The 19,097-nt window shown below is 39.5% G+C and overlaps 1 protein-coding gene across 8 annotated transcripts in view; it reads right to left on the bottom strand.

Annotated features, from left to right (window-relative positions):
• Window positions 1–19,097, bottom strand: part of LOC138322876 (SH2 domain-containing protein 4B-like) — a 39,260-nt gene that overhangs the window by 19,125 nt on the left and 1,038 nt on the right. For 6 of the 8 annotated variants that reach the window (XM_069267070.1, XM_069267071.1, XM_069267065.1 and 3 more), the window contains exons 2-6: window positions 2,687–2,958; window positions 2,459–2,537; window positions 2,028–2,187; window positions 925–1,014; window positions 90–204 (exon numbers count right to left, since the gene is read on the bottom strand). In XM_069267070.1, the coding sequence (XP_069123171.1) occupies window positions 90–204; window positions 925–1,014; window positions 2,028–2,187; window positions 2,459–2,537; window positions 2,687–2,785 (543 nt within the window). In that variant the 5' untranslated portion in view covers window positions 2,786–2,958. The other 2 variants (XM_069267067.1, XM_069267066.1) reach the window with 2 other exon arrangements.

Raw genomic sequence — 19,097 nt, 5'->3', positions numbered from 1 at the left:
AGCAAACAAATACTATGAAATTATTTCAGATCAGATTGGAGGTGATAGGGAGCTATACTGAATAAAGGTGCAGAAGTGTTAATACTTACTCTCAGATTTTCCACACGTTTTTGTTCCTCCTTTTTCTTTTCCTCCTCGAGTCGCTGAGCTACTATCCTCGCTTCCTTAATTGACTGGTACATCTCCGCTTCCTCCTTCTTCCTCCTACACAACAGGAACAGTGGTAAATAACCATCAGTAAGCAATTATAGCTAGCATTAGACAGACAGTAATTTTACTTAGGCAATATTACATGGTAATTATAAACTCTATGGCACATGGCATATCAGCCAGATGATCCAATATCGGACCGAGATTTCTTTTATTTTATTATCTGTTCTGGTAATTTGAGTAAACAAAAGTAATTATGAATTTGGGTAGTGGGGGAAACCAGAGTACCGTGTACTCGGCGAAATATCTTTAACCTGTGGCCAGTAATTATAGCCTTTACTTGATAAATATGATAAAACTGGTCTCTATATATCAAAACCCAACACAGACAGTCATACATCTTTAGTAAATCAATTTACCCCCAACTCCACATAAATAACTCTACTATTTTACAGACCCATGTAAAATTATATCATTCCACAATAACTCAGGAAAGTAATATCAGACTCAGGTTGAAAGTTCAAATCCAACACCGTTCTAAGGCACTGACCACAGGCTGGAGGTTTTTCTCCAGGTACTTCGATTTTCATTATAAACCTGGTCCAATCTGATTAAAATACAGATCCTTACTATAAATTTGTTTGACAATGGAGTGATAATAAGGATCTGTATTTTAATCAGATTGAAAACTTGCAAACCTTAAATGACCTTAAATGTTAAGTTAAACAAAGTGAACTATGACAGCTGGTATGCCAACAGAGATAGTCTCTGTACCTAATATCCTCTTCCATTTTTTTCTTGGCCAGTTCAACATCATGTTGTTCCTGCTCTAGTCTTACTTTCAGTTCCTTTTCCTCCTGTTGTCTACAAATAAAGAAAACTCATTACTTCACTTTGACATCTGTTAGAATTATCTATTTTTGTGATAAGGGTATGGTTAATCCATCAGAAAAAGTCAAAGTTAGATAATAAGGCTCAAACTCTGCCAGTAGTCCTTAACATTATAATATTATAATATCCCTTAAAATGTTACATAGGAAGCATTACAGGACTGGAATAAATGTTGATTTTTTAACTTAAGACTTTTCTTTTTACTTGTAATACTTCATACTTTCTAGAACCTAGCAAAATTTACACAAAGTAACAGAATTTCCCGAAGTTTTGGAATGTTGATGAAACTTAATCAGATTCTCTAAACCAAGTGCATTGATCAGAATTTAAAACTGAAAGACTTTGTACATGTATATAGTGTATATGACAAGGCATAATGAAGGAAGTGCAGACATTAAATTGATAAAGTATTTTCTGTGTCATATCGTGAAGAGGAATTTCTTAAATATTTCCTGCTAATTGATAATGCACACCAGATAAAAGCAAGTTCTATACGTGTATAAATATTTACCCTATATGCAATGCCAGAATTTCAGTTTTGGTTAACAGTGACTAGTAAGTTATTTACTTTATAATGTAAAGTAAAACCTGCCTTAGTGGCCACCTCTATATAAAGACTACCTGCATATCACTTGTACCGCCCCTAATGGAAATAATAACACAATTTGATCTGTGTATAAAGACCACTTGGTTATAGAGACTACTTTTCCCTTGAGTGGTCTTTAGAGATAGCTTTGACAGCATAAGAATAGCTAAAAACAAATTTATGAATATTCTGGGAGGTAGATGATACCTACATTGTCCATCTGACCTTAAATTAAGTGTTTCAATAACATGAAAATATTTCTAATTTTACTTAACTTAACTTATAGGCAAGAATCAGGGTACCAACTTGACTGAATGCAGAGACTGACAGCAGGGATATGTTGTTATGGGAAAACAACAAAACAATGGAAATTAAACATGAGCCAAATTTGATTGTGTACCTGAGCTTCTCCATTTCTAACTCTGCCTTTCTGAGCGCCTCAGTCTTCGCCTCCTCCTCTAAGATATCGTCTATGTTTTTGTCATTAGGATGATCTCCCATTACCCATACCCATTCATGGCCATCACTGCCCTCGAGGAACTTCACAAAACCTTTCCGTCCTGTAACACATTCACATGTCATTCTTTAAGTTCTCCCTTACAAATATACTAAATACTATAGATGTAATGAATGAAACATAGATCATATGACAACATTTTGGAAATACATACCGTGTAATGTAGATCATCAATAGTCTTATATAAACCAAGATAGTCAGGTATCTGTAGGCATTTATTTGTAAAAATAATTACAGGAACCTATGTATGTAACTAGCTACCAACTTACATACCTACCAAAATATTGTTATCCCCTTCACTATCATGTATTTACCTGGTTTTCTCTTTCTTGGATTTTTCTTATCCTCATTTTCAAGCTTCAACTCACTCTCCTTCCATCGGCGTACTTGTTCCTACAAATTACAGAGTAGATGTCAGGAGATATTTATGATATATATCATAACTGTAATTGATAAATGCAAGTCAAATATCATACATGTATCTTCAATACTTTATAGACACAAAACAATAAAGTGATGCAACAGGCAATATAAAACCTTACCTCTCGCATTTTAACAAAGAGGACTTGTTTCTGTTCCTCAGAGAGTTCAGCCAGAAGTTCTGGGTCTATGTACATCTCCTGGAGAATCTGCTGCAGCATTTTGGCAGTATGTGTGGACACTCAAACTAATCCAATAGTGTTAGTTTCACTGGTCACTTGTCTCCTTAGACTTGGGCCTTGACCACTTATCACTGACCAACCTCTCCCCCTACATGGTAGATGTATCGACTGTTGATCATTTACATTGGGCACTCGCCATCAGCCACACACGTCTGCAAGTACAGAAAAAAAGGACAATTAGACAATAAACCAGTACTTGAAATATAACACAATTTAAAACTGAAAATATCTAACAAATAAAAAAACATGCCTCCATATATTGGGACACAGCACGATGTATCACGACAGAAAGCTGATGTAAATAAAGGAATAGCTCGCTATCAGCCACATTTCTGACTCTGCTTCTTACTAGCTTTTATCTCTTGGACTACATAGAATTAAAAACTTTGGTTTAAAAATAGGAGCACAAAACAAAAGAAACCAAAAACCCTGAATTCAAAAATCTGTATGCATATGATGCATAGTGCATATTATATTAGCAACACATACATAAAGTGCATGTACAAAAAATACTTTAGTATCAGAGAGTCAGCATATCACTTTTAGAAGATTATTTACATAGTGTATACAATGTGCATGTTTCCTTATGAAAGTTGAGAAGGTATTTCTCTGCTTTTCTTCCTTTTTCAGCCTAGGATGTTTATTACCAACTGAACATTGCTCTCAGCTGTAAAATAGCTAGATACATCACAGATCTTTTCCATTATCATAAAAAATATATCAAACAAATTTGACAGTTCCTATATTAAACACTAAGGATTATAAGATATTGGGCTTTTTGTGCACGTTTTGTAAACTAGCCCCACAAATCATTTCCTAGTGTAATCTGTAAGTAAACAGTAAACTAGCCCCACAAATCATTTCCTGGTGTAATCTGTAAGTAAAATACACATGGTTCACCAACACAACATGAAGTTGAAGCTTCGTTGGTTAAACATCCTACAGAATTAACCCCACTACAGATCCAGGATAGTGATAACAAATGTAGGTATGTGTACTGATCCTCTAAATCCAAAGCTCTGTTGTAATAAGTTACCTCAGACTTAGTCACAATTTCAATGATTAAATTTCTTTTAAAAAGTCACAATTTCACTGATTAAATTTCTTTTAAAAACTATGAGTAGGTAATATTTCTATAACAAGTTAGCATAACTGACAGATATATTACTGATAATACCAGAAATGTTGCCTTACTATTATAAAAATAGGCAGGATTAATATTTTTCTGGCTATTTTAAAAGTTATGGCTTAATATATATATATATATATATGTATGTTATACAAATACATATAAAAAGAAATATGTTAAATCATGATTTGATGAATATATGTGTACCATGTGACACAATTAATATTGTTGTTTGATGCATAGCTATATTTAATTCCTGTCAAAGACATACCGGATACCGAGATATAAAGTTACACATGTTAATGTGATATAACCAGGAAATTAATGTTTTCTTGTCACAATAAATTATCTTGAACAATATTTTTACATTATTTGGGTACTGCTTTGGCTTGATTTATGATCAGTTTAAAAGCTAACCATACTAGCCTAGCTGTTGCCTGGCTCATGATGTAAGAATCTGGATCTACACTAGTGAATCACCACTTCTGTATACATGGGAATAGAGGAGGGCTGCCAAGTCACTAAATGACAGAGTTATCAGTAAACTAAAGTACAGCACTGAGTAGTGGGGTTAATAAGGTAAAAAATAACTCACTTTTTTAATTCTGTCTTAATATTGTCTTTTAATTCATATGAAGCTGAAATAAATAATATTTATCTTTTTTCAAAACAGGAACAAATTTCTTATCAGCATCAGAAACAATTAATTAGATTGAATAAACTTTTTATCATTACACAACTTTAAACATGACATGAGGTGGTCAGGTCTGGTGGTAAGATGTCAGACACTTTAACCACTAAGCCACCACAACCCAAAGACAGAGGAATTGTGGTAGAATGTCTGACACATAAACCACTCAGCCACTTTGACCCAGAGGTGGAGTGCTTGAGGTAGAACGTCGGACACATTTACCATTCTGCCATTGTGACCCAGAAGTGGAGGAATTATGGAAGAATGTCAGACACTTTAACCACTCATCCACTGTGACCCCGAGGTGGAATGGCCTATTTGTAGAATGTCAGATACTTTAACCACTCATAGTCACTGTGACCCAGATGTGGAGCGCTTGAGATAGAATGCTAGACACTTTAACCACTCTGCCATTGTGACCCAGAGGTGAAGAGATTGTTGTAGAATGCATATGTCAGACATCTTCACTGCTCAGCCACTGTGACCCAGAGGTGAAGCGCATGAGGTAGAATGTCAGACACTTTAACAACTCTGCCACTGTGACCCAGATGTGGAGCGTTTGGTGTAGAATGTCGGACACTTTAACAACTCTGCTAATTGTGACCCAGAGGTGAAGAGATTGTTGTAGAATGCATATGTCAGACATCTTAACTGCTCAGCCACTGTGACCCAGAGGTGAAGCGCATGAGGTAGAATGTCAGACACTTTAACAACTCTGCCACTGTGACCCAGATGTGGAGCGTTTGGTGTAGAATGTCGGACACTTTAACAACTCTGCCACTGTGACCCAGAGGTGGAGCGTTTGGTGTAGAATGTCGGACACTTTAACAACTCTGCTACTGTGACCCAGAGGTGGAGGGTTTGGTGTAGAATGTCGGACACTTTAACAACTCTGCACTGTGACCCAGAGGTGGAGGGTTTGGTGTAGAATGTCGGACACTTTAACAACTCTGCCACTGTGACCCAGAGGTGGAGGTTTGGTGTAGAATGTCGGACACTTTAACAACTCTGCCACTGTTGTAGAATGTCAACCTTTAACAACTCTGACTGTGACCCAGAGGTGGAGCGTTTGGTGTAGAATGTCAGACACTTTAACAACTCTGCCACTGTGACCCAGAGGTGGAGGGTTTGGTGTAGAATGTCAGACACTTTAACAACTCTGCTACTGTGACCCAGAGGTGGAGGGTTTGAACTAGAATGTCAGACACTTTAACAACTCTGCCACTGTGACCCAGAGGTGGAGCGTTTGGTGTAGAATGTCGGACACTTTAACAACTCTGCCACTGTGACCCAGAGGTGGAGGGTTTGGTGTAGAATGTCGACACTTTAACAACTCTGCCACTGTGACCCAGAGGTGGAGCGTTTGGTGTAGAATGTCGGACACTTTAACAACTCTGCTACTGTGACCCAGAGGTGGAGCGTTTGGTGTAGAATGTCGGACACTTTAACAACTCTGCCACTGTGACCCAGAGGTGGAGCGTTTGGTGTTGAATCTACTGAATGTCGGACACTTTAACAACTCTGCCACTGTGACCCAGAGGTGGAGCGTTTGGTGTAGAATGTCAGACACTTTAACAACTCTGCCACTGTGACCCAGAGGTGGAGGGTTTGGTGTAGAATGTCAGACACTTTAACAACTCTGCTACTGTGACCCAGAGGTGGAGCGTTTGGTGTAGAATGTCGGACACTTTAACAACTCTGCCACTGTGACCCAGAGGTGGAGCGTTTGGTGTAGAATGTCGGACACTTTAACAACTCTGCTACTGTGACCCAGAGGTGGAGGGTTTGGTGTAGAATGTCGGACACTTTAACAACTCTGCCACTGTGACCCAGAGGTGGAGCGTTTGGTGTAGAATGTCAGACACTTTAACAACTCTGCTACTGTGACCCAGAGGTGGAGGGTTTGGTGTAGAATGTCGGACACTTTAACAACTCTGCTACTGTGACCCAGAGGTGGAGCGTTTGGTGTAGAATGTCAGACACTTTAACAACTCTGCCACTGTGACCCAGAGGTGGAGCGTTTGGTGTAGAATGTCGGACACTTTAACAACTCTGCTACTGTGACCCAGAGGTGGAGCGTTTGGTGTAGAATGTCGGACACTTTAACAACTCTGCTACTGTGACCCAGAGGTGGAGCGTTTGGTGTAGAATGTCGGACACTTTAACAACTCTGCCACTGTGACCCAGAGGTGGAGGTTTGGTGTAGAATGTCGGACACTTTAACAACTCTGCCACTGTGACCCAGAGGTGGAGCGTTTGGTGTAGAATGTCGGACACTTTAACAACTCTGCTACTGTGACCCAGAGGTGGAGCGTTTGGTGTAGAATGTCGGACACTTTAACAACTCTGCTACTGTGACCCAGAGGTGGAGCGTTTGGTGTAGAATGTCAGACACTTTAACAACTCTGCCACTGTGACCCAGAGGTGGAGCGTTTGGTGTAGAATGTCGGACACTTTAACAACTCTGCTACTGTGACCCAGAGGTGGAGCGTTTGGTGTAGAATGTCAGACACTTTAACAACTCTGCCACTTTGACCCAGAGGTGGAGCGTTTGGTGTAAAATGTCGGACACTTTAACAACTCTGCCACTGTGACCCAGAGGTGGAGGTTTGGTGTAAAGGCAGAATGTCGGACACTTTAACAACTCTGCCACTGTGACCCAGAGGTGGAGGTTTGGAATGTCGACACTTTAACAACTGCACTGTTTTTGGTGTAGAATGTCGGACACTTTAACAACTCTGCTACTGTGACCCAGAGGTGGAGCGTTTGGTGTAGAATGTCGGACACTTTAACAACTCTGCCACTGTGACCCAGAGGTGGAGCGTTTGGTGTAGAATTACAGCACTGTGACCGAGGGAGTTGGTGTAGAATGTCACATTTAACAACTCTGCCACTGTGACCCAGAGGTGGAGCGTTTGGTGTAGAATGTCGGACACTTTAACAACTCTGCTACTGTGACCCAGAGGTGGAGGGTTTGGTGTAGAATGTCGGACACTTTAACAACTCTGCCACTGTGACCCAGAGGTGGAGCGTTTGGTGTAGAATGTCAGACACTTTAACAACTCTGCCACTGTGACCCAGAGGTGGAGCGTTTGGTGTAGAATGTCGGACACTTTAACAACTCTGCCACTGTGACCCAGAGGTGGAGCGTTTGGTGTAGAATGTCGGACACTTTAACAACTCTGCTACTGTGACCCAGAGGTGGAGCGTTGGTGTAGAATGTCGGACACTTTAACAACTCTGCTACTGTGACCCAGAGGTGAGGTTTGGTGTAGAATGTCAGACACTTTAACAACTCTGCCACTGTGACCCAGAGGTGGAGCGTTTGGTGTAGAATGTCGGACACTTTAACAACTCTGCTACTGTGACCCAGAGGTGGAGGTTTGGAATGCGTTTTTAACAACTCTGGTGACCCAGAGGTGAGTTTGATAACAACTCTGCTACTGTGACCCAGAGGTGGAGGTTTGGTGTAGAATGTCGGACACTTTAACAACCTCTGCTACTGTGACCCAGAGGTGGAGCGGTTGGTGTAGAATGTCGGACACTTTAACAACTCTGCTACTGTGACCCAGAGGTGGAGCGGTTTGGTGTAGAATGTCGGACACTTTAACAACTCTGCCACTGTGACCCAGAGGTGGAGCGTTTGGTGTAGAATGTCGGACACTTTAACAACTCTGCTACTGTGACCCAGAGGTGGAGCGTTTGGTGTAGAATGTCGGACACTTTAACAACTCTGCTACTGTGACCCAGAGGTGGAGCGTTTGGTGTAGAATGTCGGACACTTTAACAACTCTGCCACTGTGACCCAGAGGTGGAGGGTTTGGTGTAGAATGTCAGGACACTTTAACAACTCTGCCACTGTGACCCAGAGGTGGAGCGTTTGGTGTAGAATGTCGGACACTTTAACAACTCTGCTACTGTGACCCAGAGGTGGAGCGTTTGGTGTAGAATGTCGACACTTTAACAACTCTGCTACTGTGACCAGAGGTGGGGTTTGGTGAGAATGTCGACACTTTAACAACTCTGCCACTGGTGACCCAGAGGTGGAGCGTTTGGTGTAGAATGTCGGACACTTTAACAACTCTGCTACTGTGACCCAGAGGTGGAGGGTTTGGTGTAGAATGTCGTCACTTTAACAACTCTGCCACTGTGACCCAGAGGTGGAGCGTTTGGTGTAGAATGTCGGACACTTTAACAACTCTGCTACTGTGACCCAGAGGTGGAGCGTTTGGTGTAGAATGTCAGACACTTTAACAACTCTGCCACTGTGACCCAGAGGTGGAGGTTTGGTGTAGAATGTCGGACACTTTAACAACTCTGCTACTGTGACCCAGAGGTGGAGCGTTTGGTGTAGAAATGTCGGACACTTTAACAACTCTGCTACTGTGACCCAGAGGTGGAGCGTTTGGTGTAGAATGTCAGACACTTTAACAACTCTGCCACTGTGACCCAGAGGTGGAGCATTTGGTGTAGAATGTCGGACACTTTAACAACTCTGCTACTGTGACCCAGAGGTGGAGCGTTTGGTGTAGAATGTCGGACACTTTAACAACTCTGCCACTGTGACCCAGAGGTGGAGCGTTTGGTGTAGAATGTCAGACACTTTAACAACTCTGCCACTGTGACCCAGAGGTGGAGCGTTTGGTGTAGAATGTCAGACACTTTAACAACTCTGCCACTGTGACCCAGAGGTGGAGCGTTTGGTGTAGAATGTCAGACACTTTAACAACTCTGCCACTGTGACCCAGAGGTGGAGCGTTTGGTGTAGAATGTCGGACACTTTAACAACTCTGCCACTGGACTTGTGACCCAGAGGTGACCCGAGTGGAGCGTTTGGTGTAGAATGTCAGACATTTAACAACTCTGCCACTGACCCAGAGGTGGAGCAGAACGCGGACACTTTAACAACTCTGCTACTGTGACCCAGAGGTGGAGCGTTTGGTGTAGAATGTCGGACACTTTAACAACTCTGCCACTGTGACCCAGAGGTGGAGCGTTTGGTGTAGAATTCGGACACTTTAACAACTCTGCTACTGTGACCCAGAGGTGGAGCATTTGGTGTAGAATGTCGGACACTTTAACAACTCTGCCTACTGTGACCCAGAGGTGGAGCGTTTGGTGTAGAATGTCGGACACTTTAACAACTCTGCTACTGTGACCCAGAGGTGGAGCGTTTGGTGTAGAATGTCGGACACTTTAACAACTCTGCCACTGTGACCCAGAGGTGGAGCGTTTGGTGTAGAATGTCGGACACTTTAACAACTCTGCCACTGTGACCCAGAGGTGGAGCGTTTGGTGTAGAATGTCAGACACTTTAACAACTCTGCTACTGTGACCCAGAGGTGGAGGGTTTGGTGTAGAATGTCAGACACTTTAACAACTCTGCCACTGTGACCCAGAGGTGGAGCGTTTGGTGTAGAATGTCGGACACTTTAACAACTCTGCCACTGTGACCCAGAGGTGGAGCGTTTGGTGTAGAATGTCGGACACTTTAACAACTCTGCTACTGTGACCCAGAGGTGGAGGGTTTGGTGTAAGAATGTCAGACACTTTAACAACTCTGCTACTGTGACCCAGAGGTGGAGGGTTTGGTGTAGAATGTCGAATGTCTGACACTTTAACAACTCTGCCACTGTGACCCAGAGGTGGAGCGTTTGGTGTAGAATGTCAGACACTTTAACAACTCTGCTACTGTGACCCAGAGGTGGAGCGTTTGGTGTAGAATGTCGGACACTTTAACAACTCTGCCACTGTGACCCAGAGGTGGAGCGTTTGGTGTAGAATGTCAGACACTTTAACAACTCTGCCACTGTGACCCAGAGGTGGAGCGTTTGGTGTAGAATGTCAGACACTTTAACAACTCTGCCACTGTGACCCAGAGGTGGAGCGTTTGGTGTAGAATGTCAGACATTTTAACAACTCTGCCACTGTGAACCAGAGGTGGAGCGTTTGGTGTAGAATGTCAGACACTTTAACAACTCTGCCACTGTGACCCAGAGGTGGAGCGTTTGGTGTAGAATGTCAGACACTTTAACAACTCTGCCACTGTGACCCAGAGGTGGAGCGTTTGGTGTAGAATGTCGGACACTTTAACAACTCTGCCACTGTGACCCAGAGGTGGAGCGTTTGGTGTAGAATGTCAGACACTTTAACAACTCTGCCACTGTGACCCAGAGGTGGAGCGTTTGGTGTAGAATGTCAGACACTTTAACAACTCTGCCACTGTGACCCAGAGGTGGAGCGTTTGGTGTAGAATGTCGGACACTTTAACAACTCTGCTACTGTGACCCAGAGGTGGAGCGTTTGGTGTAGAATGTCAGACACTTTAACAACTCTGCCACTGTGACCCAGAGGTGGAGCGTTTGGTGTAGAATGTCAGACAGTTTAACAACTCTGCCACTGTGACCCAGAGGTGGAGCTTTTGGTGTAGAACGCGGACACTTTAACAACTCTGCTACTGTGACCCAGAGGTGGAGCGTTTGGTGTAGAATGTCGGACACTTTAACAACTCTGCTACTGTGACCCAGAGGTGGAGGGTTTGGTGTAGAATGTCGGACACTTTAACAACTCTGCTACTGTGACCCAGAGGTGGAGGGTTTGGTGTAGAATGTCAGACACTTTAACAACTCTGCCACTGTGACCCAGAGGTGGAGCGTTTGGTGTAGAATGTCAGACATTTTAACAACTCTGCCACTGTGACCCAGAGGTGGAGCTTTTGGTGTAGAACGCGGACACTTTAACAAGTCTGCTACTGTGACCCAGAGGTGGAGCATTTGGTGTAGAATGTCGGACACTTTAACAACTCTGCTACTGTGACCCAGAGGTGGAGGGTTTGGTGTAGAATATCGGACACTTTAACAACTCTGCTACTGTGACCCAGAGGTGGAGGGTTTGGTTTAGAATTTCGGACATTTTAACAACTCTGCCTCTGTGACCCAGAGGTGGAGCGTTTGGTGTAGAATGTCGGACACTTTAACAACTCTGCCACTGTGACCCAGAGGTGGAGCGTTTGGTGTAGAATGTCGGACACTTTAACAACTCTGCCACTGTGACCCAGAGGTGGAGCGTTTGGTGTAGAATGTCGGACACTTTAACAACTCTGCTACTGTGACCCAGAGGTGGAGGGTTTGGTGTAGAATGTCGGACACTTTAACAAATCTGCTACTGTAACCCAGAGGTGGAGGGTTCGAGGTAGAATGTCGGACACTTTAACAACTCTGCCACTGTGACCCAGAGGTGGAGGGTTTGGTGTAGAATGTCGGACACCTTTACTACTCAGACACTATGTCCCAGAGGCGATGGACACCTTAACCACTCCGTCTTTGTAACGAATAGGTGACGTGCTTGAAATAAAATGTCGGACACCTTTACCACTCTGCCACTATGACCCAGAGGTGGAGGGCTATAGGTAGAATATCATGCACCTTACTGTTATACCATTGTGATGCAAAAGTGCATGTAAGACTACTGGTAAAACAGTAGACATTGCATCAGCTTCACTTCACTGAATTTGATTATAAATCAAACTGACTAAATATGAAAATAAGGAAAATATGATTATGCATCAAATAATTTCATAAAAGACAGAAAAACAATTTACCTAATAAGTGAGAAATACAATTACAAAATGTGAAGTTCTTGCTGTATTTACAATTTCAGTAATTTTTCTTCCTTATAGCAAACTTACAGTATTATATATACGGTACGCCTCAATATGGAACCAAACCTCTAGATCTACAAAAGATAGTATGTTTGTAATATTACGTATCCAATCCTGGATATGTTCACAAAGCACTTAACTATAGGCACCCACAATCAAATAGTCCACTTTTATACTACCTGCCTTTTATATAGGTGTCCGTGGTGGAGTAATCAAGTTAAAACAGGAGTTGAAGAAGAATGGTTTTTAGACCGTTACATGAATGTTATTATATAACTATCCTGTCTAGTCATAACTATTGATCTCACAATTAGACCCCATTAGGTCAAATTTGTTTAACTCAGAAAAGACAAAGATTAATATGAAGTAATTTTTTCCTTTACTTTTTATCAAAACTTTCAATAATCATGTCCATAGCTTCAATAAAGCACACCTAAAACTGTTATTTATAAGTAAATGGCTAGCTAATGAATATCCCTCACTACTCCTCATTTGTGACCCTAGCAAATTACAGGTCATATTGACAAAGTAATTATTAAAATGATAATAAGTCTGACATTTTCTCTTCCATATCTCCTGCATTCCAAGAGTTATGAACTAAGATTCAGCCATTATCCAGATCTATATAGAAGGCTGAAAAGCTATTGGTAGACTATGGTTTGACCACAACATTAATGAGAAGTTATTTGGAACAAAGTTAAAAAGTTTCTATTATTGCAAATTCTAGTAAAGTCAGAAATGAAAATGAAAATAACTATATGGAGCTCTGAACAGTGTTTGGTATTTCAACAAGGAAACTTTTTTATAGCTTACCAGCACACAATCTAATGAAGGTCTTGAATTAAAACATGTAATGTCTACCAAATGTATTATTGTGTTCTGGTATTTAAAAGCAGTATTAAACACATATCCAACAGTTTTCAGAACCCATGGTCAAAATGTGTATAACACATTATGTGCATTATTTAAACTGCACAATACTCCTGAAACGCCTTTGTTGTGTGTTAATTCAGTAGCATTGTCTCTTTGTGTTTCAGGTTTTATGTCTGTGACAGCTTTGTTCTACCATACAACACAGACCTGCATATTATAAAAGGGAATCACAATTAATCTATTTTAGAGACAAAAAGCAATCCAGGAAGTTAAAATCCTTCAGTGTATGTGTGAATCAATAGATAGCGAGCATTAAGTACAACTTGAAAACTACCTTACATATACATGTTTTAGCTTACTTTTGACAAAAACAATAAATAAGTAAACTACCATCAAATAAAGTATATATGTGGTATATAAAGAAAATATTTATTTAGATCTTTTAATCCAAAAATTTATAATTTGTTTTTGCTATGTAGATAATCCTATATGATACGTATACATTAGACTTTTTTAATTCAAGGAAGGCAATGCTGTTGGTTCATAAGGGAGATAACTCAATAAATAAAGTTACATAGGGTATATATATGTACCTTGAAAAACAAACACAAGTTTAATAAGACCTCTAGAAAATGGGACTAATTCACGTACCATGTGATGCCCGATAACGTTTGTGCGGGACTAGTATCTCCAGTGGTGATGGAAAGTAACTCTTTGTAATCTTTCCGCTGAAATGACGTTATCCAGCAATAACTTCATTTACCGTAACATCATTCCATCATGTCCCGCAACAACATTATCAGGTATCACGTGGTACGTGAATGAATTCCATTGAACAACTGACTTTTGGAACTTCTTGAATCAATAAACGAGCAATAAACAAGAGATCTTAGAGGGATCTTGGTACCCACCAAAGATTGATCTTTGTCTGACAATTATCAGATGATCTTTTCAGTTTTCTTTACTTTTCAAACTTAAAGCTCTCAAAAGCCAAGATCTTTTTGACCGATTGGTCCCAAAAAGCACCTACGGTACATATAAAATTTGAGAATGATCCTTCAGTGCTTCCAGGAACTTGAAGTTTCTGTGAAATAGCAATGACAAATTAAACATCAACTAGCAAAATCCAAGACAGCTGCCTGGCAGCCATCTTTTGATCAATTGGTCCCAAAATGCAATATGCGCAACTAGGGCCCTAGACGAACCTACATGTATATATATGAAATTTTAGAATGAGGGATTGATCCCTTTAGTTCTTCCTGAGAAATAGCGATAACAAGTATTGTTAATGGACGGACGATTGACAATGGACGAAAGGCAATTTGAATAGCCCACCATCTGATGATGGTGGGCTAAAAATCCTCAACACAATTTGAACACAGTCACTATCAACTAAATCAAGTATATGTACACTGACCAGGAACAAGTATTAGGTTTCACAACAGCGAATATTAATGCAGTCTCAAAATAATCCTGATTTAATATACAACTTTTAAATACCAACCACCATATACAAGAGATAATCGTTATGTTTATAAACACACATAAGGAGGTCCATCACAGTCTGATAAAGGCTAAAGACCAATGTAGGACCAAGTCAATGTCAGATGATCAAACCATACCAAGGCTACCAGGACCAAAAGTATGACTGAACAAGAAAATAAAAAATCTGATACCAGAGCGAAAGGCGATGTGTTTGGAAATTAACATGATAATCAAGTAAAATCTGTACATGTCTCATGGATCACCTCAAGTGTTTATAGCAACTATGCACCAGCTCATAAAACTAAGTACTTTTCTTGGGATCACAACATAATCAATATCAACACAGTTTGACCACATTATAAAAACTGATATAACAAGCATTTTACTTTGCCCCATGTGTGACCATATGATACCAAGTGTCACATTCATGCATGACATTTCGTAGGTCATTTATTTTCCACTCCTGTAGTGTCGGTCTAATTACTAAAAATAAGATTCCTAGCTCTGGCTCCCATACAAAGGTGTTACCACTTTCTAGTTCACCATGACCAACAGAACTCAGTATTTCATGCTTTTAAGAAACAAGCTAAATAAATTTTTTGCACATAGGCTAGCATAAACCATAAGGTATTTCAACTTCTCCCATTGGTAAGGACAGTTCACACATATGACTGCATTCATTTTGGTATGCTCCGACATTTGCTCTGACATTGAAGGCCCACATGTATGTGCTAGCACTTATAATTAGCTGATTGAAATATTGCAGTACCTGGTAGTTATAGCTACCTTCAACTGATTATAACACTTAAATGTATCAGACTTGTGGAATAACAAAGCAGTACTAGACAGCTGCTAAATGGTAAAATATTAACAGAAAAATGTATGCACCATGCATGCACATATATTTGGAAATTGAACTTTTATGAACATTTGCAACAAAATTAAAGACATATAAATGTACATAATAATTTTATATATAGAATTATGTGCATAATATAATGTATACATACAACAAATGTACATACCCAAAATTTGAACATGTTAAATGTTAGGAATTTTGGGATACAATTTTATATAAATGTATAAATGTAAGACTTATAAAAGTTCCTGTCACTGAGGTATAGGAATGTAAAGTGAGAGTTGTAACAGTAAAGGTCAAACTCCAACAATATCTGTCATCTGGTGGTCGCTGTACATCTCATATAGGCCTATAGTATATACCTGTCACCTGTATAACTCACCTGTGGCAGACACACCTCTCTCACCTGGAATCTCGTTAACAGGTATATACAGATGATGGTGCTGTAATCACTATCAGTTTGGATATTAACAGATAGTGCAAAAAAAACTTCTGCATGCATCATGAAAATTAAGGTTTTGTTTTGATCTTTATTCTTCCAAGAGCTTTCTGTCAATTTACAAACAACATATATACCAATTGAAGCAAACTAAAGGAAGAGACTGTTAGATATGTCTGCTCATCATTTACTCATATATCATGCAATATAAGAATTGTTGAATTGAAATAAAATTCTGATGGACAGCTTGCATGGTGATGCATGCAATTGAACATGCATGTGCTTTAGGCTATTGCTGTAAACTTGAATACAGCACAGTTATCTCCATGTAAGTTTAATATAGACATTGTAGTGCTATCACACTGAACCAGATACAACCATTAGAACAGCTATGACCTGGTATCTGGTCTCATTATTACAGGTAAACATGTCACATATAGTTTCCTGAAAGATGAAGCAGTTATACAGACCAACAGACAGAGAATTTAACCATATTAACAACGAAACCAGTAAACCTGAGTTTGATAGACATTCTTATAATTCCATGGTGCAGGTCTGTAGTTTTCATGTCCAAGCTGGTACATTGCATGAAATAATACAAGCAGACGTTACACTATTGGTTGAATACTTAAAACAGCTGTATGAGACCAGTATACAATGTAACGGTTGTCAAAATATCAAGATTTTTAGCCTAAAATTGCAGAAAATTGTACCTAATTTTTTTCTTAAGACCTGCCTTAAATTGAGCACTTCTATCACAATGGCAAAATAAGCTTATTTATTTCATATGTCGATTGTGTGGATTTTTCAATATTTTTGCCTTAACCCATGCCATGGATTTTCCTTCAAGTAAAGCTAGCATTTCTGGTCAAGACGCACTTCTGGAGGAGCCCAGAATAGTAATCTCTAACCCATTTTTGTTATGTTTATTTTTGAAATAATTGGAACTTAAAGGCCCAATATCCGTATCTTTCTTATTTTTTTCATGATTAAGAAGAATGTTGAAAAAAAATCCTGTTGTAAATTATGCAGAGACAGGACTAAATCGAAGTCAAGATGAGCGATTATGATTCGGAATATTTTGATAAAAATCAAATAAATATTAAACTTCGCTAGGTGGGTCCCACTTAGTCAAACAGGCCGACGTTAGCCGACATTGTAACGTCGTTGCCGAGAACGTCATGTGACTACCGTAACTACGTAACATCTGTCCGAACTCTTCCGAAAACGGGTCATGAACTTTCCGACTTCCGTTCGGCAATAATCGTAACTTCTATGGTGACCAGTTTAAAATGAAAGCATGTTTACAAGTATCGACTTTCAACAACTGCTGTACCAAAGTTATCAAAAGGCATTATAGATATTCTTTAATATATTTTAATTTCGACTACATCTACCAGTACTAACAATATTGGAGTCAAATTTAAATTGAATTTTTGTTGATAGTTACGTATAGTGTGGCTTTAAATCAAACCCTCCATATTGGATGTACCAATTTCAGAATATATTTGATTTTTGATTTTTTATGCATGGCTCAAAACAGGGGCTTCCCACTGAATAAAAATATAGACCGGGGCCAGGCTGTTCTTCTCTGGTCTGCTACCATAGTATGTACGAGTTACGTCCCTTTTATCGTTGTTATGTAACATGTATTGCTTACGTCATCAATAAAGGGGATCTAAGAAATGGCTGCCTCAGTTATCCGTACATAGCACAACAGTTAAATGATACTATTAATTGAGTATTTCAATCAACTTGCAAGGTTGAAGAGGTGGAATTCATAATAACTCATGGCAACCCAAAGGAAGAAGGCTATTAAAGGCTGTCAAATGATCTTATCTGTACCAATATAAGCTCAATGAAGCAGACTCGTTTGTCATGAGTTACATACTATATTATACATCAAATTAATTATACAAATGTGTACACTTTAAATATTTTTATTCATCCATTCAAACTACAATAAAATGTTTCCATGGATTTGGATACTCAACAGACATGTTAACCTTTGGTGAGCAAAAAGAGGTAGATTTTTTACTCAAAAGCGGTAGCATTGCACGCGGCATTTTTCGCGATGCGTCAGAGATGTATAAATATCAATACTATGCAAATTAATTACAAAAACATATTTTGTTAACAAATTATGATTTAACTTTAATTATTACCGTAGGCCTTGCATGGTGGCTCATTTTGTATTTTTAAATGTTAATTAAGGCTTACATTAAATATAGAAGATGAAAAATGCCAATAAATACATTGTATACTTTTATTTCAATGCTATTTATCTCCTTTTTTATTATACATTTTGTCTATTTCTTTTGGGTTTTTTTTCACTTTTTTTTTTTTTGTAATACATACTGGACTCATTTTCTTTTGATTTATGCAAGAAAAATTACAAATGTTTGTTTCTAAAATTTACACCAATATTCTAGAGAAATAATCACCCTGAAAAAAAAAAAAAAAATTTTTTTTTAGCGATATCCTGAAAAAATATACCAAAATCTGGCTCCTTTATTAGAATCACCCCATTCCAAAATGGCGGCCATTACGATTTCAAAGTTTATGATTTTCAGCAGACACTGTATGCCTATTTTACATTAAAAACGTGAGTAAATCATTTCAATTATAAGTAGTGTTTGTTTTTGAAATGATGCTTACTAATTTCAAGCACAAAATTTATTGAAAGGCCAGATGATTGTTGCCTTACGGTAGGCCTATGTAATACACATCATTACACTCAGACACGTGAAATAGGGAATGGATATAGGCTAAGCAAGTGACACCACCAAGTCAAGGTGGAACTAGCCCCAGGCTGCTAATTAGCACCAGTGGGTGTTGGTCAGGGAGTGTTCACACCTTCTTTGTTTACTTAATTATGAAGCCAGTCCCCCTACTCGGTCTGGTATGCATTTTGAAGCCACCATGGCAGCCCAACCGACTATGAAAAACTCAGAAATCGGAAGAAAAAAAGTGAGGACGATATTTTGCAGAAATCGGAATATTTGGATATTAAAGCGGTAGGCGGAATATCAGTCTCAAAAGCGGTAGACTTCCGCCAGAATCGGTAGGGTTAACATGTCTGATACTCAAGCTAGCTGTTAGAACTCTATATTTGTTTATAAACAATTTAGTCTACACATGCAGAAATCTATCAA

The sequence above is a fragment of the Argopecten irradians genome, chromosome 5 (assembly GCF_041381155.1).
Source record: "Argopecten irradians isolate NY chromosome 5, Ai_NY, whole genome shotgun sequence".
In the NCBI taxonomy this organism is placed as follows: Eukaryota; Metazoa; Mollusca; class Bivalvia; order Pectinida; family Pectinidae; genus Argopecten; species Argopecten irradians.
This window is presented reverse-complemented; position numbering and strand designations above follow the sequence as displayed.